Source organism: Taudactylus pleione, unplaced genomic scaffold (genome assembly GCF_031769625.1).
Source record: "Taudactylus pleione unplaced genomic scaffold, aTauple2 ptg000486l, whole genome shotgun sequence".
Taxonomy (NCBI): domain Eukaryota; kingdom Metazoa; phylum Chordata; class Amphibia; order Anura; family Myobatrachidae; genus Taudactylus; species Taudactylus pleione.
Window position 1 is genome coordinate 780341 of NW_028284888.1, and position 23695 is coordinate 804035.

The following is a 23695-nucleotide window of genomic DNA, read 5'->3' on the forward strand; positions in this document are numbered from 1 at the left end:
GTATGTTGTAGTATCGCTGTTATGTCTCCTGTATGTTGTAGTATCACCGTTATGTCTCCTGTATGTTGTGGTATCACCGTTATGTCTCCTGTATGTTGTAGTATCACTGTTATGTCTCCTGTATGTTGTAGTATCACCGTTATCTCTCCTGTGTGTTGTGGTATCACCGTTATGTCTCCTGTATGTTGTAGTATCACCGTTATCTCTTCTGTATGTTGTAGTATCACCGTTATCTCTCCTGTATGTTGTAGTATCACCGTTATGTCTCCTGTATGTTGTGGTGTCACCGTTATCTCTCCTGTATGTTGTAGTATCACCGTTATGTCTCCTGTATGCTGTAGCATCACCGTTATCTCTCCTGTATGTTGTAGTATCACCGTTATCTCTCCTGTATGTTGTAGTGTCTCCGTTATCTCTCCTGTATGTTGTAGTATCACCGTTATCTCTCCTGTATGTTGTAGTATCACCGTTATGTCTCCTGTATGTTGTAGCGTCACCGTTATGTCCCCTGTATGTTGTAGTATCACCGTTATGTCTCCTGTATGTTGTGATGTGTGTTGTAGTATCACCGTTATGTCTCCTGTATGTTGTGTTGTATGTAGTAGCATCACCGTTATGTCTCCTGTATGTTGTGGTATCACCGTTATGTCTCCTGTATGTTGTGGTATCACCGTTATCTCTCCTGTATGTTGTAGTATCACCGTTATGTCTCCTGTATGTTGTAGCATCACCGTTATGTCCCCTGTATGTTGTAGTATCACCGTTATGTCTCCTGTATGTTGTGGTGTATGTTGTAGTATCACCGTTATGTCTCCTGTATGTTGTGGTGTATGTAGTAGCATCACCGTTATGTCTCCTGTATGTTGTGGTATCACCGTTATGTCTCCTGTATTTTGTGGTATCACCGTTATGTCTCCTGTATGTTGTAGTATTACCGTTATGTCTCCTATATGTTGTAGTATCACCGTTATGTCTCCTGTATGTTGTAGTATCACCGTTATCTCTTCTGTATGTTGTAGTGTCACCGTTATGTCTCCTGTATGTTGTAGTATCACCGTTATCTCTCCTGTATGTTATAGTATCACCGTTATGTCTCCTGTATGTTGTGGTGTCACCGTTATGTCTCCTGTATCTTGTGGTATCACCGTTATGTCTCCTGTATGTTGTAGCATCACCGTTATCTCTCCTGTATGTTGTAGCATCACCGTTATGTCTCCTGTATGTTGTAGCATCACCGTTATCTCTCCTGTATGTTGTAGTATCACCGTTATGTCTCCTGTATGTTGTAGTATCACCGTTATGTCTCCTGTATGTTGTAATATCACCGTTATGTCTCCTGTATGTTGTAATATCACCGTTATGTCTCCTGTATGTTGTAATATCACCGTTATGTCTCCTGTATGTTGTACTATCACCGTTATGTCTCCTGTATGTTGTGGTATCACCGTTATCTCTTCTGTATGTTGTAATATCACCATTATGTCTCCTGTATGTGGTGGTGTCACCGTTATGTCTCCTGTATGTTGTAATATCACCGTTATGTCTCCTGTATGTTGTAGTATCACCGTTATCTCTCCTGTATGTTGTAGTATCACCGTTATGTCTCCTGTATGTTGTAGTATCACCGTTATCTCTACTGTATGTTGTAGTATCACCGTTATGTCTCCTGTATGTTGTAGTATCACCGTTATGTCTCCTGTATGTTGTAGTATCACCGTTATGTCTCCTGTATGTTGTACTATCACCGTTATGTCTCCTGTATGTTGTAGCATCACCGTTATGTCTCCTGTATGTTGTAGCATCACCGTTATGTCTCCTGTATGTTGTAGTATCACCGTTATGTCTCCTGTATGTTGTAGTATCACTGTTATCTCTCCTGTATGTTGTAGTATCACCGTTATGTCTCCTGTATGTTGTGGTATCACCGTTATGTCTCGTGTATGTTGTAGTATCACCGTTATCTCTTCTGTATGTTGTAGTATCACCGTTATATCTCCTGTATGTTGTAGTATCACCGTTATGTCTCCTGTAGGTTGTAGTATCACCGTTATGTCTCCTGTTTGTTGTGGTATCACCGTTATCTCTACTGTATGTTGTAGTATCACCGTTATGTCTCCTGTATGTTTTAGTATCACCGTTATGTCTCCTGTATGTTGTAGTATCACCGTTATGTCTCTTGTATGTTGTAATATCACCGTTATGTCTCCTGTATGTTGTAGTATCACCGTTATGTCTCCTGTATGTTGTAGTATCACCGTTATGTCTCCTGTATGTTGTACTATCACCGTTATGTCTCCTGTATTTTGTAGTATCACCGTTATGTCTCCTGTATGGTGTAGTGTCACTGTTATGTCTCCTGTATGTTGTAGTGTCACCGTTATGTCTCCTGTATGTTGTAGTATCACCGTTATGTTTCCTGTATGGTGTAGTGTCACCGTTATGTCTCCTGTATGTTGTAGTATCACCGTTATGTCTCCTGTATGTTGTAGTATCACCGTTATGTCTCCTGTATGTTGTAGTATCACCGTTATGTCTCCTTTATGCTGTAGTATCACCGTTATTTCTCCTGTATGTTGTAGCATCACTGTTACGTATGCTGTATGTTGTAGTTTCACCGTTATGTCTCCTGTATGTTGTGGTGTCACTGTAACGTATGCTGTATGTTGTAGTATCACCGTTATGTCTCATGTATTTTGTAGTATCACTGTTATGTCTCCTGTATGTTGTAGTGTTACTGTTACGTCTGCTGTATGTTGTAGTATCACCGTTATGTCTCCTGTATGTTGTAGCATCACCGTTATGTCTCCTGTATGTTGTAGCTTCACAGTTATGTCTCCTGTATGTTGTGGTGTCACCGTTAAGTCTCCTGTATGTTGTAGTATCACCGTTATGTCTCCTGTATGTTGTAGTATCACCGTTATCTCTCCTGTATGTTGTAGTATCACCGTTATGTCTCCTGTATGTTGTGGTATAACCGTTATGTCTCCTGTATGTTGTGGTGTCACTGTTACATATGCTGTATGTTGTAGTGTCACCGTTATCTCTCCTGTATGTTGTAGTATCGCTGTTATGTCTCCTGTATGTTGTAGTATCACCGTTATGTCTCCTGTATGTTGTGGTGTCACCGTTATGTCTCCTGTATGTTGTAGTATCACCGTTATGTCTCCTGTATGTTGTAGTTTCACCGTTATGTCTCCTTTATGCTGTAGTATCACCGTTATTTCTCCTGTATGTTGTAGCATCACTGTTACGTCTGCTGTATGCTGTAGTATCACCGTTATGTCTTCTGTATGTTGTCTTGTCACCGTTATCTCTCCTGTATGTTGTAGTATCACCGTTATGTCTCCTGTATGTTGTGGTGTCACCGTTATCTCTCCTGTATGTTGTAGTATCGCTGTTATCTCTCCTGTATGTTGTAGTATCACCGTTATCTCTCCTGTATGTTGTAGTATCACCGTTATGTCTTCTGTATGTTGTAGTATCACCGTTATGTCTCCTGTATGTTGTAGTATCACCGTTATGTCTCCTTTATGCTGTAGTATCACCGTTATTTCTCCTGTATGTTGTAGCATCACCGTTACGTATGCTGTATGTTGTAGTATCACCGTTATATCTCCTGTATGTTGTAGTATTACCGTTATGTCTCATGTATTTTGTATTATCACTGTTATGTCTCCTGTATGTTGTAGTGTTACTGTTACGTCTGCTGTATGTTGTAGTGTCACCGTTATGTCTCCTGTATGTTGTAGCGTCACCGTTATGTCTCCTGTATGTTGTAGCTTCACAGTTATGTCTCCTGTATGTTGTGGTGTCACCGTTATGTCTCCTGTATGTTGTAGTATCACCGTTATGTCTCCTGTATGTTGTAGTATCACCGATATCTCTCCTGTATGTTGTAGTATCACCGTTATGTCTCCTGTATGTTGTGGTATAACCGTTATGTCTCCTGTATGTTGTGGTGTCACTGTTACATATGCTGTATGTTGTAGTGTCACCGTTATCTCTCCTGTATGTTGTAGTATCGCTGTTATGTCTCCTGTATGATGTAGTATCACCGTTATGTCTCCTGTATGTTGTGGTGTCACCGTTATGTCTCCTGTATGTTGTAGCGTCACCTTTATGTCTCCTGTATGTTGTGGTATCACCGTTATGTCTCCTGTATGTTGTGGTGTCACCGTTATGTCTCCTGTATGTTGTAGTATCACCGTTATGTCTCCTGCATTTTGTTGTAGTATCACCGTTATCTCTCCTGTATATTGTAGTATCACCGTTATGTCTCCTGTATGTTGTAGTATCACCGTTATCTCTCCTGTATGTTGTAGTATCACAGTTATGTCTCCTGTATGTTGTGGTGTCACTGTTATGTCTCCTGTATGTTGTGGTATCACCGTTATGTCTCCTGTATGTTGTAGCATCACCGTTATCTCTCCTGTATGTTGTAGCATCACCGTTTTGTCTCCTGTATGTTGTAGCATCACCGTTATCTCTCCTGTATGTTGTAGTATCACCGTTATGTCTCCTGTATGTTGTAGTATCACCGTTATGTCTCCTGTATGTTGTAATATCACCGTTATGTCTCCTGTATGTTGTAATATCACCGTTATGTCTCCTGTATGTTGTACTATCACCGTTATGTCTCCTGTATGTTGTGGTATCACCGTTATCTCTTCTGTATGTTGTAATATCACCGTTATGTCTCCTGTATGTGGTGGTGTCACCGTTATGTCTCCTGTATGTTGTAGTATCACCGTTATCTCTCCTGTATGTTGTAGTATCACCGTTATGTCTCCTGTATGTTGTAGTATCACCGTTATGTCTCCTGTATGTTGTAGTATCACCGTTATGTCTCCTGTATGTTGTAGTATCACCGTTATGTCTCCTGTATGTTGTAGTATCACCGTTATGTCTCCTGTATGTTGTACTATCTCCGTTATGTCTCCTGTATGTTGTAGCATCACCGTTATGTCTCCTGTATGTTGTAGCATCACCGTTATGTCTCCTGTATGTTTTAGTATCACCGTTATGTCTCCTGTATGTTGTAGTATCACCGTTATCTCTCCTGTATGTTGTAGTATCACCGTTATCTCTTCTGTATGTTGTAATATCACCGTTATGTCTCCTGTATGTGGTGGTGTCACCGTTATGTCTCCTGTATGTTGTAATATCACCGTTATGTCTCCTGTATGTTGTAGCATCACCGTTATCTCTCCTGTATGTTGTAGCATCACCGTTTTGTCTCCTGTATGTTGTAGCATCACCGTTATCTCTCCTGTATGTTGTAGTATCACCGTTATGTCTCCTGTATGTTGTAGTATCACCGTTATGTCTCCTGTATGTTGTAATATCACCGTTATGTCTCCTGTATGTTGTAATATCACCGTTATGTCTCCTGTATGTTGTACTATCACCGTTATGTCTCCTGTATGTTGTGGTATCACCGTTATCTCTTCTGTATGTTGTAATATCACCGTTATGTCTCCTGTATGTGGTGGTGTCACCGTTATGTCTCCTGTATGTTGTAGTATCACCGTTATCTCTCCTGTATGTTGTAGTATCACCGTTATGTCTCCTGTATGTTGTAGTATCACCGTTATGTCTCCTGTATGTTGTAGTATCACCGTTATGTCTCCTGTATGTTGTAGTATCACCGTTATGTCTCCTGTATGTTGTAGTATCACCGTTATGTCTCCTGTATGTTGTACTATCTCCGTTATGTCTCCTGTATGTTGTAGCATCACCGTTATGTCTCCTGTATGTTGTAGCATCACCGTTATGTCTCCTGTATGTTTTAGTATCACCGTTATGTCTCCTGTATGTTGTAGTATCACCGTTATCTCTCCTGTATGTTGTAGTATCACCGTTATCTCTCCTGTATGTTGTGGTATCACCGTTATGTCTCCTGTATGTTGTGGTATCACCGTTATGTCTCCTGTATGTTGTAGTATCACCGTTATCTCTTCTGTATGTTGTAGTATCACCGTTATATCTCCTGTATGTTGTAGTATCACCGTTATGTCTCCTGTATGTTGTAGTATCACCGTTATGTCTCCTGTATGTTGTGGTATCACCGTTATGTCTCCTGTGTGTTGTAGTATCACTGTTATGTCTCCTGTGTGTTGTAGTTTCACCGTTATCTCTCCTGTGTGTTGTAGTATCACCGTTATGTCTCCTGTATGTTGTAGTATCACCGTTATGTCTCCTGTGTGTTGTAGTATCACCGTTATGTCTCCTGTATGTTGTAGTATCACCGTTATCTCTCCTGTATGTTGTAGCTTCACCGTTATGTCTCCTGTATGTTGTAGCATCACCGTTATGTCTCCTGTATGTTGTAGTATCACCGTTATGTCTCCTGTATGTTGTAGTATCACCGTTATCTCTCCTGTATGTTGTTGTATCACCGTTATCTCTCCTGTATGTTGTAGTATCACTGTTATCTCTCCTGTATGTTGTAGTATCACCGTTATGTCTCCTGTATGTTGTGGTATCACCGTTATGTCTCCTGTATGTTGTAGTATCACCGTTATCTCTTCTGTATGTTGTAGTATCACCGTTATATCTCCTGTATGTTGTAGTATCACCGTTATGTCTCCTGTATGTTGTAGTATCACCGTTATGTCTCCTGTATGTTGTAGTATCACCGTTATCTCTACTGTATGTTGTAGTATCACCGTTATGTCTCCTGTATGTTGTAGTATCACCGTTATGTCTCCTGTATGTTGTAGTATCACCTTTATGTCTCTTGTATGTTGTAATATCACCGTTATGTCTCCTGTATGTTGTAGTATCACCGTTATGTCTCCTTTATGTTGTAGTATCACCGTTATGTCTCCTCTATGTTGTAGTATCACCGTTATGTCTCCTGTATGGTGTAGTGTCACTGTTATGTCTCCTGTATGTTGTACTGTCACCGTTATGTCTCCTGTATGTTGTAGTATCACCGTTATCTCTCCTGTATGTTGTAGTATCACCGTTATCTCTCCTGTATGTTGTAGCATCACCGTTATGTCTGATGTATGTTGTAGTATCAACGTTATCTCTCCTGTATGTTGTTGTATCACCGTTATGTCTCATGTATGTTGTAGTATCACCGTTATCTCTCCTGTATGTTGTAGTATCACCGTTATGTCTCCTGTATGTTGTAGTATCACCGTTATCTCTCCTGTATGTTGTAGTATCACCGTTATGTCTCCTGTATGTTGTAGTATCACCGTTATGTCTCCTGTATGTTGTAGTATCACCGTTATCTCTCCTGTATGTTGTAGTATCACGTTATGTCTCCTGTATGTTGTGGTATCACCGTTATGTCTCCTGTGTGTTGTAGTATCACCGTTATGTCTCCTGTGTGTTGTAGTATCACCGTTATGTCTCCTGTGTGTTGTAGTTTCACTGTTATCTCTCCTGTATGTTGTAGTATCACCGTTATGTCTCCTATATGTTGTAGTATCACCGTTATGTCTCCTGTGTGTTGTAGCATCACCGTTATGTCTCCTGTATGTTGTAGCATCACCGTTATGTCTCCTGTATGTTGTAGCATCACCGTTATGTCTCCTGTATGTTGTAGTATCACCGTTATGTCTCCTGTATGTTGTAGTATCACCGTTATCTCTCCTGTATGTTGTAGTATCACCGTTATGTCTCCTGTATGTTGTGGTGTCACCGTTATGTCTCCTGTATGTTGTAGTATCACCGTTATCTCTTCTGTATGTTGTAGTATCACCGTTATATCTCCTGTATGTTGTAGTATCACCGTTATCTCTTCTGTATGTTGTAGTATCACCGTTATGTCTCCTGTATGTTGTAGTATCACCGTTATGTCTCATGCGTATTGTGGTGTCACTGTAACGTCAGCTGTACGCAGGGATCATATTTGTGTCGGGTGTTACACTGATAGCTGTAGTGTAACAGACTGATATATGGAATAACACTGGGACCGGACAGGTCCTGTTCTGTATCCGTCACCCGTGTATAAATCCACATCATGAAATAAGACATTTTGTTGCTGTTAGATGTAGGAAGTAACAATCTCTGTAAGCGCCAGCATACGCTGCTGAAGTAAATATCTAGTGAATCTGTCTTCTCCCTCTACAGCGCACAGAATGTCACTGACGTCTACAAGGGTGGAAGAGACAGAGAGAAAAGGGAATAATGTATCTTAGGCAAAGACTTTGTTGGTAGAAATGGCTGATATGAGATATGAGACATTAATATTGGATTTCAGATTTCAAACATGTTATGTGATGTCGACACATTCACTTTAAGAGGCCGTCCAACACGGTTACAGCTGGCCACCGCGAATCACGCGCTTGCGTAGAGATCATTGATCTGTTTGGGGATATGACTGACAATGCACATTGGGCCATCACTGTACCTGACAGGGGGATGTAATATACCCATTGTGCAGATCTTAGTACAGCTCCTATGTACTATGATGGTGTCACAACTCCTGAAGATAAATCACTACATGTCTGTAGAACAAGTGTTATAGCAGACAGCTCGGATGGGGCTGGCGTGAGCTGGCTGTGAAGCATTTTCTAGGTTATTGTGAAAATCCAAAATACTAACCGTATTGTTATCCTTAATATACTCGCAGATCGATCTCCGATTCCTGACTCTGCTGACAGCTGTAGCAACCCAGGGCGCGATCTCCAAGGAGACTCAGACGGCCTATTATGTCAAATCCTACAAGCTGGAAGTCAGCACCAACGGCGAAGACTGGATGATGTTTCGGCATGGCAAGAACCACAAGGTCAGGCAGCGTTTCCTAACAGCTCATTATGTAACTATAAATATACTATCATTAAATTAATAGTGAAGAAAATAAAAAACAGTAATGTAACGCGCAACATTAGTTTGTTCAAAAGAGGTTTAGCAACCAAAGGGCAGTGAATGACTCCTGGATTTAGGCTGAGTTGAATTGGTCGGTAACATTGTCACAGCGCCATTGCGAGGGCCAACCAATCACGCGTTAGCTTGGGGTAGATGAGGCTTTGGTTCATTGCTGTTTATCATTGTATGGTTAAGAAGTCAGGATGTGGCGGATGGCGTCGCGTGTTCCGGAGTTGTACGTAGCCCCCAGAGGAACGTAATGTGCAGACAGTGAGATGTTACCACTCTGCGCAATGCTGCTGATGGATGGAGCATAGACTTAGGAAAACAGCCCCGTCCCAGTGGAGGAACTTGGCAGCACTTGTTGAGTGGCTGAAGTTGGAATATCTTGGCTACATCCATTCGCCCACGTGGGCATTCAGCTAAACCAATAAAGACCCGATATTTAACGTTGACAGTCCGCTCAGCCACCAGATTTTTGGCAATGTTTCATCGCACTTGAACTCCTGTATGAAATTGTATTTAGGGCAGCTGTTTCCAATTGAGTTGAAATGAAACAATTTGCTGTTCCGTGTGTCACCGCGCTTTCTGGGAGCGTATAAAAAAAATGACAACGTATTAATCGGCAGGACTGCTGCAAGGGCTTCCCAGAACTTCCCGGCTAAGCAAAGCGGATCCTGTGTGTGCTGAACCGCTGTAAACTACTCGACAGCAAGTCAAGGGGAACATGTTCCCCCATAGACCAGACCCTACCCTTGGCTGGAATTTGTAGAGAATTTATGCTCTTTCCCTCCACACGCTGTGAAAATAATCACAAAGCCACATGAAGCTCCCTGTTCAGGAACTAGTGAGGCCTAAAACCGAGCGACAGATCTTCTGCTAACAATTTCCCTAACAAGAGCTGTTACAAAAATAAGCTTAGGGATAAGAGGCATGTTCTCATAAAAAGACAGGGTATGGTTAATAGGGATGTGATTTTATACCAACGAACAGTCCTGTGTAATCTGCCTAATTGGAGGTGACAGAGTTGTGTTTTTATGACTGTTTTAGGGCTATAATTGAGAAGCAACGTAATGACCAAGGACAGTGGTTTCCCCCATTGCCGCAGAAATCTGCAGTCAGTTAACAGATGCTCCAATCTCCATATACAGCATTACCTCCGAAACTGTGCACATAGGCTAAGTGCTGGGATTAAAGGGAACATTTATCAACATCTGTGGCCCCAAAATTGATCTGTAAAAACAACACAATATAAATATTGTTTCTACATAAATATCACAGATACCTTCTGCACTAATTAAAGTATTTGTTGCATAACTGATGCTCTTCTTTTATCAGTCTCTGAAAACGTTCCTATTGAAAGAGGCTCCAGAGTTTAAGGAGTGACACCTCCCGCTCTGACAGTGTACAACATGCCTAACCTATGGTCACACGCGGGGGTACTCACGGTGGACGGGGCGGGTGCTAATTACCCAGGCCCGGGCTTGTTTGAGGGGCCAGATGAGGGCCATCTGCTGAGGGTGATAAACCCTTCCCACCGACAGCACACATAGGGGTCTATTTACTAAGCAGTGTTAGGAGACAGAGTGAAAAGTGATAAGAAAGTGATAAGGTGCCAGCCAATCAGCTCCCAACTGTCATTTTTCAAACACACCCTGTGAGATGACAGTTCGGAGCTGATTGGCTGGCACCTTATCACCATACTTGCCTACCCTCCCGATTTGGTTGGGAGCCTCCCGAAAATCGGGTGCCGCTCCCGACCTCCCGGGAAGGCAGGCAAGTCTCCCGGGCACCAGCGACCCGTCCGCCCCCCCCTGCACTCACCATAAAAATCCCGGCAGCGGAGAGGCCAGTGACGCGATTCGCACTGAATCGCGTCATCACGGCCCCGCCCCCTGCCTCGCAATGCCTTTAAAAACGGCATTGTGAAGAGGGGGCGGAGCCGCGATGACGCGATCGCGCTGCCACACCCCCATGCTCCGCCCCAAAATGTTCATCATCGCCGGGCCACGCCCCCTTTTCGCTGCGACCCGCCCCCCGCCGAGAAGCCCAACAGCTCCCTCCCGGAAGGAGGAGGTGAAATGTCGGCATGTATGCTTATCACACTATTATCACTTTTCACTCTGTCTCCTAACACTGCTTAGTAAATAGACCCCATAGTATTTTTTTTGGAGGGGGTGTGGCCATGCCTCCCAGGTTTCACCCCGCCCCCCCTCCGTATCAGCCAGGCCTGCAGCGTGTTTCCTCGGCCCTGGTCACACAGGAACCGGCAGTGTAATCTTTTGTTGCTGTCAATAGTGGCGAAAGTCAAGTTTTTGAGATTTGCCGGGGCAGCAGCTTCCCGCAAGCGCTGTGCCGGCTCTGGAGCAAGATGACGTGCTCCAAAAATGATACCCTCGCTGCAAATCGCAAGTTCGGTTTACGGTTACTGAATTGGCCATCAGCTTCTCTGTGCATGGGGGCGGCTTAGCAGAATATAACTATTGCCTTTTTGGGAATAATTGTCACATGATCTGTCATGTGCTGGGTCAGCAAAATCTCTTTTTTTTTTGCTTTTTTTAAAAAATAAAAAAATCCCCCTCCCCATCTAATTCCTAACTGTAGCATCTTACTAGCAATGCAGCTTAGTGTGACCAGATGTTTGTTCTGGGATCCAATGTGATGAAATTGGCCGAAAATGACACAGTTTAAGGAACTCCTTCATTGATCTACATTATACCCATGAAATCTGCAAAGGTGGAAAGTATGAGGGACGCAGCTTGTCAGGGGAACGTGATCTGCTATAGCAATCACACTTGTCAGGGATGTATGGAGTCTTACGTCTGTTACCACCATCTGCAGCTCTTGGAAGGAAGTGTAGTATGTTCCGTGTGTGTAGCGTATTCCCAGGGGAGTTCTCCCCTCTTCCCTGTTTTTGTACCAGCAGTAAAATGCAAACATTCAGGAGGAATGAGTTACTGGTCTCGGGTCACGTCACCCCATTTCCTTCTGGACACGTGAGACAAGTACTGCAGTGGACGACAGGAACACATTCTCCATCTGTCTGCCTTTAACGTCTCACCCGGAGATGGTACATGTAGGTACATAGCCGTGTATGTCTTTATTACCCTTAGTGTGCTAAACAGACGCCTGAGTCTGAGTTTGGCGCATCCGCGGCTGGTTTCAGGCTACTTACCTCCTTACGCCAATGCTAGAGTCTGCCCTTATATGCAGAAGATCCCTGCACCTGCCTGTGCCAGCCTGTCCCGCCCGCCAACAGGGGGAAGGCTTGAAACTAACATTTACATATTGTCGCCACTGCGACTATGCCCAAAGTCGCAACGGTGACTGCAATAGCACCCGTCTCTGTATCAGGTCCTCAGTCTAAAATATACACCCAAAAAAAGGCTAACAGCAGACAAGTCGTCATGTTTGCGGCGACCTGTTACGGTTTATAAAATAGCCCTTCGCCAACAGAGTGACCAGGAGGCAAAGAATCCGATACCGGGACACATGTACAACAGGGCACCAGCTGGGATAAGATGATTTAATGCAAGGGACCTGTGCCTGGGGCAGCATGGCGGATCACTGCAGTATTCTGATCTAGACACTCGTGCCAAGTAGATTTGTCATATCTGCCGCATTTTGACTCAGCGCCACCAAGGAGGCAGGCGTGGAAGTAAATGTATACAAGTCTATATATGTGTCAGGCCATTAAAGGCATCTCTGAAAGTACTCCCTGCTGCCTGACGGGTGGGCGCGCTGCCAGTTGGAGCGAAAAATCAGGGCTTAAATGTACTTTCCGAGTAGAGGAAAAAAGAAAATGTGCAAAATATTTCTACAGTGAGGGAAAAAATAAAAAAAGAGAAAGTTTATCTTTGCAGCAATGTGCAGGACCTCAGGTGCGTGCAGGATGATATATTTAATTATTCACCATCCTTTAAATTAATACTGATTTATTAATGCACTTAGGTATCTAAGCAATTTCATACTGCAGGTTTATCTTGCAACAAAAAAAATGCTTAACCAACTAGAGAAATGAATCTTCCCATAATGACTGTGGAGAGTGTTCACCTGCAGGCTAAACCCTCTGTCCTCACAGGCGGCAAAGCTCGTCCATCATTGCTTGTCCATAGATCAGACCACAAAGTACTCAGGTATTGATTATAGGAAGATGCTTCAGCCATATAAAAGTTGAAGGTGCAATGATATTCACAATCAATATTTCCTAGTTAAAAAGATTGTCTACGTTCGCCTTCATTTTCCTCCAAACTTGCAAAACTTGATAAAGAACCTCTTATGCACAGAGAATATTATTTCTCTATACAGTGAGCAGGAGCTGCCATATTGTTTGCTCTGCTGAGCTAAAATTAAATAACCATATAGAACAATAGAACAATAGAACAGTGCCATCTGGTGGATACATTGTCATAAAGAATGATAAGGATAAGATCGTTTTGTACCAGGCACTGAAGGCTCTCCTGGTTGTTATGAGGCTGACGGACGCAGCAGCAATATAGGACGCAGTGGAGCGATGTTTTCCGTCTGCGCTTGCGTCTCAGTTGCAAAGTACATGCGTCCCGAATTTGTATGTACAGAGGGCCTGATTCAGACCCGCTCGCGAGCGCTGAGCGCTCGCAAGCGGGTTGATGGCCCAGTGTGCATGCGCAAGACGGAGGCGGCTCCGTCGTGCGCATGTGCGAGACCCGGATAGCGACGGGCAAGCCGTCGCTCCGGGTCTCGCTACAAAGCGGGCGTGCTGTTGATGGTGAGTGACAGCACGCCCCCTTTGGTGGGCGTGCCGCTGGCATGGCTGCCCAGACAGAGGCGTTCCTGTGGGAGCGCCTACCGTCTGGGGCCGGCCCCACTGACATCACAAGTGATGTCAGTGGGAGTGCTTGCGACAACGAGACCCTACCGCAAGGGTCTCGTCGCAAGCCCGGTGGTCGCGATGGTCTTGACCATTGCGACCATCTTCCTGGCCGTTCGCTATAGCTGTGGGTGGTCACCCACAGCTATACGAGCGGCCATGAGGCCTCTCTAAATATTAAGAGGGACGGCCCTGATTCAGAGCGAGCACTCTGTCATAGCGTCCGGCTCTGAATCAGGGCCAGAGTCGCAGAATACATTTGGACGCATGGTAACAGAAATGTGAAGGAGTAAAAGGGTGGGGGTGCTACGTACTGCACACCCTCATTTTAAACCTAATAAGAGGTGCTACCATGCTGAGACTTGTAGTGCCTTACAGATAAAAGAAAATGCAGGTGCCCTGTCTTAAGGACTAAGATTACTGATAATCAAAGCAATTATAATACATTGGAGTATAAATAAGGTTCTCAGCAGGTTTGGCCAAAAACTGTATGCCCAGCTTCCACGTCCTGGTCAGCCCCTAATACTGATGCTTTATGTAAGGGGGGCGGCTAAAAACATGCACGGAGATGTTGCCAGTTATGGGAATGTCAGAGGCGTGACGCAGAAAACTGTCGCGTACAAAGTCTCTGAACCGCTCACATAGGGCGCCATACTCAGACAGAGAAATGATTACACCGGCCAAAGGGCTGGTGCAAGTTTCCATGGTTCGTGTAAAGATATACGGACGCGGACCGTCGCTGTCTTAGTCCTTGTACATTCGGATGTGCGCTTGCACATTAGCATAACGACGCAGACGCAACTGAGAACCAGCTTCTCTGTCTACTGTTAGTAAGTTGTTGCAGACTGTAACTGCGTGGGATATATGAATACAATATATATATATATATATAATATTAGGTGTCAGCGTTGTCTCAGAGCGGTCAGGATGAGGTGGTACATGCAGGCTATGCTGGTTTTACCTTGTGACTTCCTCCTTGTGCCTGATATACTGCATGTAATCCTATTTTCAGTCTCTTGAATCTATATTTAGAACTTTCCAGGCCCCTTCAACTTTGTGTTATATTATTCACGTGTCCAATGTTCCCTCACTGAGGCGTTGCTGGTTGGAGAAGCCCAGCTACGGTTTCTCCCTCATCTTCCTATATAATTCCTTCTCCTTATTTAGTCAGAACGTCACCTAATACTTCCATCTTCCTGGCAGCCTCCCCATTACCTCAGCTTTCCATGGAATGTCTGATTCCCCCTGTAACATGGGACGCACCAGGCGCATGAGAATGGGAAGGGTCTGCCACAGCGTGATCCGCAGAAAGAGTGGTGAGCGCATGTATCGCAGTAACGGAGGAGAGTATTTAATGATAGAGACTAATGGTCTCGTTGTGACCAGCGAATTCAGGGTGCGTTACGGATGCAAGATGCGTTCTATGAATAATGGCACCAAAGTTGTTTCAGTTGTTCCTGGCTTTAGTCCAGTCCAGTTATGGTCATAATAATAGAATCGCCTGAAAATCCCCCCCCCCCTCTCTCTCTCTCTCTCTCTCTCTCTCTCTCTCTCTCTCTCTCTCTCTCTCTCTCCGTGTTACTTGTATGACCTATGGATGGGGAAGGGAGGGGGGGTGATTCCGAATGTGGAATGCAAAAAGCAGATATGAATTCCCTTCCTGCTGTCAGTGGTACTAATGCAGCATACTAAATGCAGGAGGGTGGCGAGGGGAAGCCTGCTTAATGACTTCTCAGGGCTGTACGTGCAAACAGGCTCAGAGCAGGCATCTTGCCGCCCAGATGTAATTTGGCAGGAATCTGTGGCCATACTATTGTACAATTCAGGTCAGACACATCACTCTCAATATGCTTCTCACTTACCCAGCCTGTACAGAGGAAAGGAAAACACTATTTATTTTTAAAATTAAGCGCCATAGGGCCGGGGTGCAGCAAGCATGGCATTTTGGATGCGATACATGGCGCCAATGATTGCATGGATATCGGTACTTAGTAACGCCGTATGCATGGTGATTTAAGCAAAGGACAGCTCTCCCGATAAGAGATGTCCTTTTGCGGTTTGGGGAATTAAGGGTTTATGACCTGGGAGTCCTTCTGTGCATGCGCGACCGTTGGCCGGCACATGCGCAAGCCGCAGGGGACCCTGGGATGGTTCCTATTGTATCCCTCTCAGGGAAAACTCAGGAAAGAAGCCCATACAATATTGGTATATGTGTATAAGGGGTACATCGCCTACACAATGCAGTTATTGCCAAGTTCCCGGCGACTATTGCTGATGTTTTGAAGGGGCAATCATTTAAAAGGCAAAACCAGGTTGTTTTGTCTTGTAAATGATTGCCCCTTTAAACCATCAGGCACGCTCGCCGGGAACTTGCTCATACCTGCAAGTCGCTGACTGCTACATTTACCCCTATATCTGTGTGAGTACAAACGGAAGTTGCCTTCTAAACAACTAAAGGGTACAGCTGTGACCAGCAGATAAAGGTACCTCACAGACAATGATTCCATTACGTTTAATCAAATAATGTTTTGAACAAAATTATATTTTCATGAAATTATTTGAACTTACGCAGAACATTCTGTAAGCCCGATAAGGCGAAGATGGGCGAAAATGTCATTGCATGATTGTGACGTCTAAGTCTGGACCGTTATACGGCGACACAATTGTACTAGGCAATATGAGTAAAATAATCATAAGAAAATAAATTGTGTACATGGGCACTTTAAGGAAAACCTTATGTGCAGAATTATATATACAGTATATAACATGGGCTAAATGTAAGACATGTGGAATTCTCACTTTAAAGCGACAAGTCCTATAATTAAATACGACACAATGGCACAAATGACTAAGGCGCAGCGTTCGTGCAGGTGGGACGCTGCGGTTCAGCCCCTCTCGCTCAAGTACAGTCATCTGTTATCTGTAATTCTCTCCCACTATCTCCAAATTCCACATGGATGATGCCTTGAAATCCTAATCCTGTTAGTACACAGACTTCTAAAGCACTTTCTCCCTCGTCCCCTCTCTCTCCCTCCTTATAGAGGGAGGGGGCAGATAATCCTATACAGAGCCTGCAGGTGCTGCACTAATGCCCAGGTGGCAGAGAGTAACACAAGTCACATATCAGGAATGTCGGCACCTATAAGTGTGTGGTATCTGGACGGTCATAGTATAGGTACAATAAAAGAGTGGGTGGTTCAGGCTGTAAATTGCCTTTTCGGATTTAATGGAGTTTTAACTTCATCGTTACTGTTAACTGCAGAACTGGCAAATCTCCGGCACCGATCGGAATTAATGCAGCCTTCAAAGCGAGCGGTGGAAAATGGATGCTGGGAAGCTGGACGCAATACGTACATTGGTGCTTATGACAAGCAGGAGAACCTACCTACAAGTGTGCGCACACACAGTCAGCACCCACCCTGCTATGGAAGGCAGGAGACAGCGCATTTGTGACCCATCACTACCGAGAAATAAAAGTACTTTTGTTGTGTTTTTTGCCCCAAAGTACGGCTCAGCGCAGTCTAATTGTCACATCAAGCAGGAGGACGAGGGGACGCTGGGGCTGTCATTATTACACAAGGCGGTTTTATGCCTTTATTTCACATTGGATAAAGTGCACATAGACCTGTACTCTGTACACAGGGAAGGTGGACAATGGGTCCTAATCTAAGTATAGGACAATACCGTACTTAGGGGTCCGGGCACCCCTGACACGGAGAAGGAGTTGACTAAAACTTCTACTGAACTGCGTTGCGACGTCACGACACTGCGCGCTCTGCAAGTCTTCCCATAAGCAGAGCAAAATATGTCTATAAAAATGAGTATGAGTCACTAAGGGTATATTTACTAAACTGCGGGTTTTTACATGTGGAGATGTTGCCCATAGCAACCAATCAGAGTCTAGCTATTTTTTTCTAGAAGGTGCTAGATAAATGTTAAGTAGAATCTTATTGGTTGCTATGGGCAACATCGCCACTTCTAAATACCCGCACCTTAGTAAATATACCCCAGTGACTGCGTTTATACCTCCACCCATTCTGATAATCAGGCTTAATTAGGATGTTAAGGGGTCTATTTACTAAGCAGTGTTAGGAGACAGGGTGAAAAGTGATAAGGTGCCAGCCAATCAGCTCCCAACTGTCATTTTTCAAACACACCCTGTGAGATGGCAGGTGGGAGCTGATTGGCTGGCACCTTATCACTTTCTTATCACTTTCTTATCACTTTTCACTCTGTCTCTTATCACTGCTTAGTATATAGTCCCCTCAGATTTCAAGATACAGGGGTCTAGTTACTAAGCCGTGATAAGAGACAGAGTGAAAAGTGATAAGAAAGTAATAAGGTGCCAGCCAATCAGCTCCCAACTGTAATTTTTCAAACACACCCTGTGAGATGGCAGTTGGGAGCTGATTGGCTGGCACCTTATCACTTTCTTATCACTTTTCACTCTGTCTCTTATCACTGCTTAGTAAATAGTCCCCTCAGATTTCAAGATACAGGGGTCTAGTTACTAAGCCGTGTTAGGAGACAGAGTGAAAAGTGATAAGAAAGTGATAAGGTGCCAGCCAATCAGCTCTCAACTGTAATTTTTCAAACACACCCTGTGAGATGGCAGTTGGGAGCTGATTGGCTGGCACCTTATCACTTTCTTATCACTTTTCACTCTGTCTCTTATCACTGCTTAGTATATAGTCCCCTCATATTTCAAGATACAGGGGTCTAGTTACTAAGCCGTGATAAGAGACAGAGTGAAAAGTGATAAGAAAGTGATAAGGTGCCAGCCAATCAGCTCCCAACTGTCATTTTTCAAACGCAGCCTGTGAGATGACAGTTGGGAGCTGATTGGCTGGTACCTTATCACTTTTCACTCTGTCTCCTAACACTGCTTAGTACATAGACCCCACAGATTTTAACTGCCAAAATATTGATCTATTGTGGGGGAAAAAAAATGAGATATAAAACGGGCTACAGGCTACACTGACCTTCTCCCCTAAGCACTGGAACACAAAATGTTAATGCTTTATAAATAATGTATAATAATAATAATAATATTATACAGGGTTAACTAGCTTTCGGCCGCCGGTCACATGACTACATCCCGTATATTTCATAACAAAGTGCAGGCAGGCGGCTAATGGAATTTGGAGTTACCAATAGACCATTGGGAAGAAAAGAGGGACAGTGAAATTTTATGCAAAACAGGGACAGCCCCTGCTATAAAAGGGACAATTAGAAGGCATGTAGGAAATATAAGCTTATTGGTGCTTTTATTATATTTTTCTTTATTTTATTGGTGACTTCTGTGACTTTTACCTGGACAATGGCCGCCCGCCGCCCGCAGCCGGGATGATGTATGCGGCAGGTATTGGAGCTTGGGAGAAATTGCTGAAGGATTCTGACAGTGAGAGATGTGAGAGGAGAACTGGAGAGGCAATTTGTAGGCACAACATTTGAATAGTACACGTGTAATTAAGTCTTTAATGTGCTGCCCCATCTATCTTATTTGCTTGTCTGCCTTAATCTCTGTGCTGTGTAAAGATTGGACTTTCAGATTTATAACTTTATAGGCCTAAAAGATTGAGCTTCCCATCCGTGATTAGTTCTGGCACGCTGCACGGGGCTCAGATTACCGCTCTGTCATAGGCACTAGTTTGGAAAGAACACAGTGTCCGGGGTATCTGTGCACATTGGTTACTGTTGTAGTTTGTGGGTTATCTCCTCTAGAGAATGACAAGAAAAGGGCAAACACTGGTTGTGTATCTGAATATGGGCAATTCTATATAGAGAGTGACATGACATATAACCTACATATTTGCAGTATATATATACGTTCTGCTGCTACCATGGAGGCTAGTTACTGCATACTACTCAGTGACGGGATTTTAGAAGTGAGAAACACATTCTCATAAATGTGGAAGCATGTAGTGGGCAACTGATACATTATTAATGGTTTTTGTTTTGTTTTGTTAACATGCGCGGCGCTGGGGACACTTTGTGGCACCTTTTAAATAGAAGATAATGGTACATTATATAAAGCAGAGTTTTTGGACAACCATGCAGGGGATGGTCGTACAATTCCCTCTACTGCAATATATTAAAAGATTTGTTTCCATATTAAGTATAGGAAAAGCTGGTATTCTCTGTCGTTAGAAGCGTTCGGCGGTTTGGTGGTTCTCTGAATGTTGCCCATATACCGGGAGGACAGCCTAGCGCAGTGTTGTACCCATACACAGGATGTTTTCCCACTAACTCCAACGGAAGTCTTTCCAACTTATTTCTAATTAATGCCAGGAATCCCATTCTCTCCCCTCTCCTGCCTTTCCCATCATGTTATTTCTTGTCTCGTTAGCATGTGAAAAGCGCATCTCAGTCTCTGATTCCTTTATACTCATGGAAAAAGTAATTTCTGCAAGATTGCTGAGATTGTTTTCATGGAAAAAGTTACATCTGGCATTAAGGGGCGCTGAGCGTTATCCATATTAGGATCGTTAGCCACATTTACTGAGCACCATCAAAGAGGCCGCTAATGTATGCACTAATAGGGGAAGTAGCACACCGATGGCTTGCTCAGCTCTCATTGTGCGGGTAGCCTGCTTTTCTCCTGGCATTTCCTGTTCTGAGTTTAACTCCTTGGACGCCAAAGCAGGGTCTGGGCTCACGCAATTCTGAGAAACGTACAGGAGCCCTCTGGCCGTCCCAGTAATTCGTCTCTCTTTTGTGCTTTTCTAGATTTTCCCAGGGAACAATGACCCCGCTGAGGTTGTACTGAACAAGATTCCCCAGCCGGTGCTGACGCGTTTCGTCCGGTTCCGTCCTCAGACGTGGCACACAGGAATCGCAATGAGGGTGGAGCTTTATGGCTGCAAGATTACAGGTCTACATTTGATAACATTATACATATTTTGGTTATTGCGCACTTAATACAACAGAAGTGTGGACAAAATGTTGACAGTATGAAGTTACACAGATAATAGACTGATGTTAGAATGATATTTGCAGAACATTTGTACTATATATTTATTTGTGATCAGGGACTGCAGTATAAGGGTTACTGATATCTGCTTCACTGTTGTGTACATTGTTTTATTGTTAATTATTTAAACCTATTCTGTTGTGTTTTACATGTGAAATGCACGTCACATGTTACATATGTTCACACGGATTGTCCTCCCCTGTGACATTTCAGATTCTCCCTGCTCTAATATGCTGGGGATGATGTCCGGGCTTATTGCCGACTCCCAGATCACGGCATCTTCCACCAGAGAGTACCTGTGGCTGCCGGGGGTGGCGCGGCTGGTCAGCAGCCGGTCAGGCTGGTACTCCCATATGACACCTGAACAAGCTGGACAGGAATGGCTTCAGGTGGACCTGGGAGCGCTGAAGACTGTGAAAGGCGTCATAATACAGGGCGCCAGAGGCGGAGACACCACCACAGAAAACAGAGCGTTCGTGCGGAAGTTTAAAGTGGCCCTTAGCCTGAATGGAAAGGACTGGGAATTCGTACAGGATGTGAGAACAGACCAGGCCAAGGTACGGGAAGCCAATGGCTTATACATGTAGTGCACCCTAACAGGCATGTACGCCATCTACATAAACTCTTACACTAAAGGTATCCGAGGTAACCCTTTGATGAATACTGCAGTGGAACTGAAAGGAACATTTTGTTGCTTATAACAAAAGACGAGAATAACTCTGTGACTGTTGTGGGACTAGACGTCCCAGGATGCCCTACAACTTTGGCTGGCTGCACAGGCTGGTACCTGTAGTCTCACAATATCCCGAACACCACAGGTTGCCTAAGCATGATATTGTGTAATAGTTAAGACTCACCTTGCAAACAAAAACAAACCAGGCTTGATTCGGAGATGCGTTTGTGAGTACACATGGTAACGTATGCGCTTCAGGCGGTTTCAGATTATTTTGCGCATACGCAGTAGGATATAATTGCTCATCTGCGCATGTACTTAGGAATCACTGTTTATATCTCAGATTTTGCCTGTGCATTATAAATGTATATTATGTTTTTACATCTCTTCTTTTCTGGAGAAAGCTTCCTTTAGGGGTTTACGCTCCATTTAGGGATGACCATTACCGTACGCGTTTCACCACCATTGGTGTTGTTGATTGCTTATATTATATTATACCTGAATGTGGCGGGAAACATGGGTATAAAAGCAAAAATCACTGACAGCTTCCATCTCTTTTATAGTTGTTCGAGGGCAACATGCACTATGACACACCCGAAGTGCGCAGGTTCGAGGCGGTAGCCTCGCAGTTTGTCCGTGTTTATCCTGAACGGTGGTCTCCAGCTGGGATGGGCATGAGATTGGAGATACTGGGTTGTGACAGAACAGGTAAGATTGTTCACTGAGGAAAAATAACATTTGAAATTGCAAATATATATATATTTTTAAAAACAATTCACGTAAGACCAGCCTTGGGCCCACCGTGCAATGTCTGGGGACGAAACCTTTGCACAAATGCATCTAGATTTCCACTAAGAGACAATGGGTTCGCAGAGCATTACGGCAGCCTTTGCAGGGGAGCGGAGGCTTCTGCCGCAGAGGAGTTGGGGCGGGTTGGCCTCGCGCACGCTTCTAGCTTTGCAGAGCAGTTCTGGAATGAGATTTACACCGATGTAGCGAGATTATGTGAAGTGCGCTGGGTGGATCATTGGGGCGAAAACAGCACAAAATCAAAGAGGTTTAGCGGAGCATATCGAGGGCGCTTCGCAAACGACCTGCGATGAGAAGTGGCGCAGCCATTTAGACAAATGTACGAGTACACAGCCAGGTATAGTCTTAGTATCATCTGTTACAGTAGCTGCAATTGTAGAGGCTCGATAATAACAACCTCACATACAGTAGCAACGCTGACGCCTAACGGCCGTTTAATTAATTTCTATGTTCTTTTAATTTGTTCCAGATAGATGATGTTCTACACTATTCTGATAGTAATGATATATTTTATTTTTCTATATCTGTAACTGTTTTTGTGTTTTTTTCTTTTATTTAATTCCACATTCGTGAAGTAGTGCTAAAAGCTCCTATTAATATTTATTTCTATGTACTATTTCTATCCACTTTGGGCCTGATTCAGAGCCAGACGCAATTAGCGCCCGCTCGTCCAGAAAATAGGGGTGGCTATTCAAATGAACCATTCGCTCTTTGCGGTCTTTTCACGCCTCTAGGTTTGAACGAGCGAACAAAACTTGCGGTCGTTTTTTGGAAAAATACGCCCCCTGGCCGCTCGCATCCTACGTCATGTCCGCTATTTATTAGATTAATCGAGTACATCGACCAGCGTATGAACTGCTCGCAATTCTTGTGGTTGGTTTTTGCTACCACAACTTGCGAGCAGTTCTGGCTATCAAATAACCCAGTGACGTAGTCAATGACGCTGCTGTATTATGCACACCCATAAAACGCCCGTTTTGACTTTTAAGTACGCCTGCGTTCTGATCTCCACTCCCCGTTTTCAAGCACCTTCCCCTGTTACCACCCACATACGCCTCCTCCTGTCACTCAAAATAGCAGGCATTCGCTATTTAGCGAACAAACGAATTTCAGCCGCACTGACTGGTTCGCGCATGCGTATAACGATCCGTACGCATGCGCAGTTGGGCAAACATCGCTCGGAGCGAACGAGCGGCCGCTTACGAGCGGCTCTGAATCAGGCCCTTTGTCTCTCCGTTTTCATTAGAGAAGAAGCCCAGGGGTTGTACTATTCTGCCTCTTTATACACAAACCACATTTATTTTTAAGATGTGTTAAAATGACCCCAGCGCCCCCCCTGGGCTCTTCCCGATGTAAGTGAAAGAAAGTCTTTGGTTTCTATATCTCAGCTGCAAACACCTAAACAATATTCTCCAGCTCAGGAGCACCCGTTCCTGAATATACGTATAGATCGCACTATTCCCTCATATTCTGCGTTGAAAGATACTTGTTTCAGGATTTGCCGCTGAAGCATTGAAAACCTATATCGGCTCCCCAGTTGTGTGTCCGTGACATCCTCTGGAGT

At 44.0% G+C, this 23695-nt stretch overlaps 1 protein-coding gene across 2 annotated transcripts in view; it reads left to right on the top strand.

The window, feature by feature from the left end:
* The window catches only part of NRP2 (neuropilin 2), a 184994-nt gene that overhangs the window by 93203 nt on the left and 68096 nt on the right, over positions 1-23695 (top strand). For both annotated transcript variants that reach the window (XM_088449487.1, XM_088449488.1), the window contains exons 7-10: positions 8591-8746; positions 20405-20549; positions 20862-21205; positions 21885-22029. In XM_088449487.1, coding sequence (XP_088305613.1) covers positions 8591-8746; positions 20405-20549; positions 20862-21205; positions 21885-22029 — 790 coding nt within the window. The remainder of the gene's footprint in view (positions 1-8590; positions 8747-20404; positions 20550-20861; positions 21206-21884; positions 22030-23695) is intronic.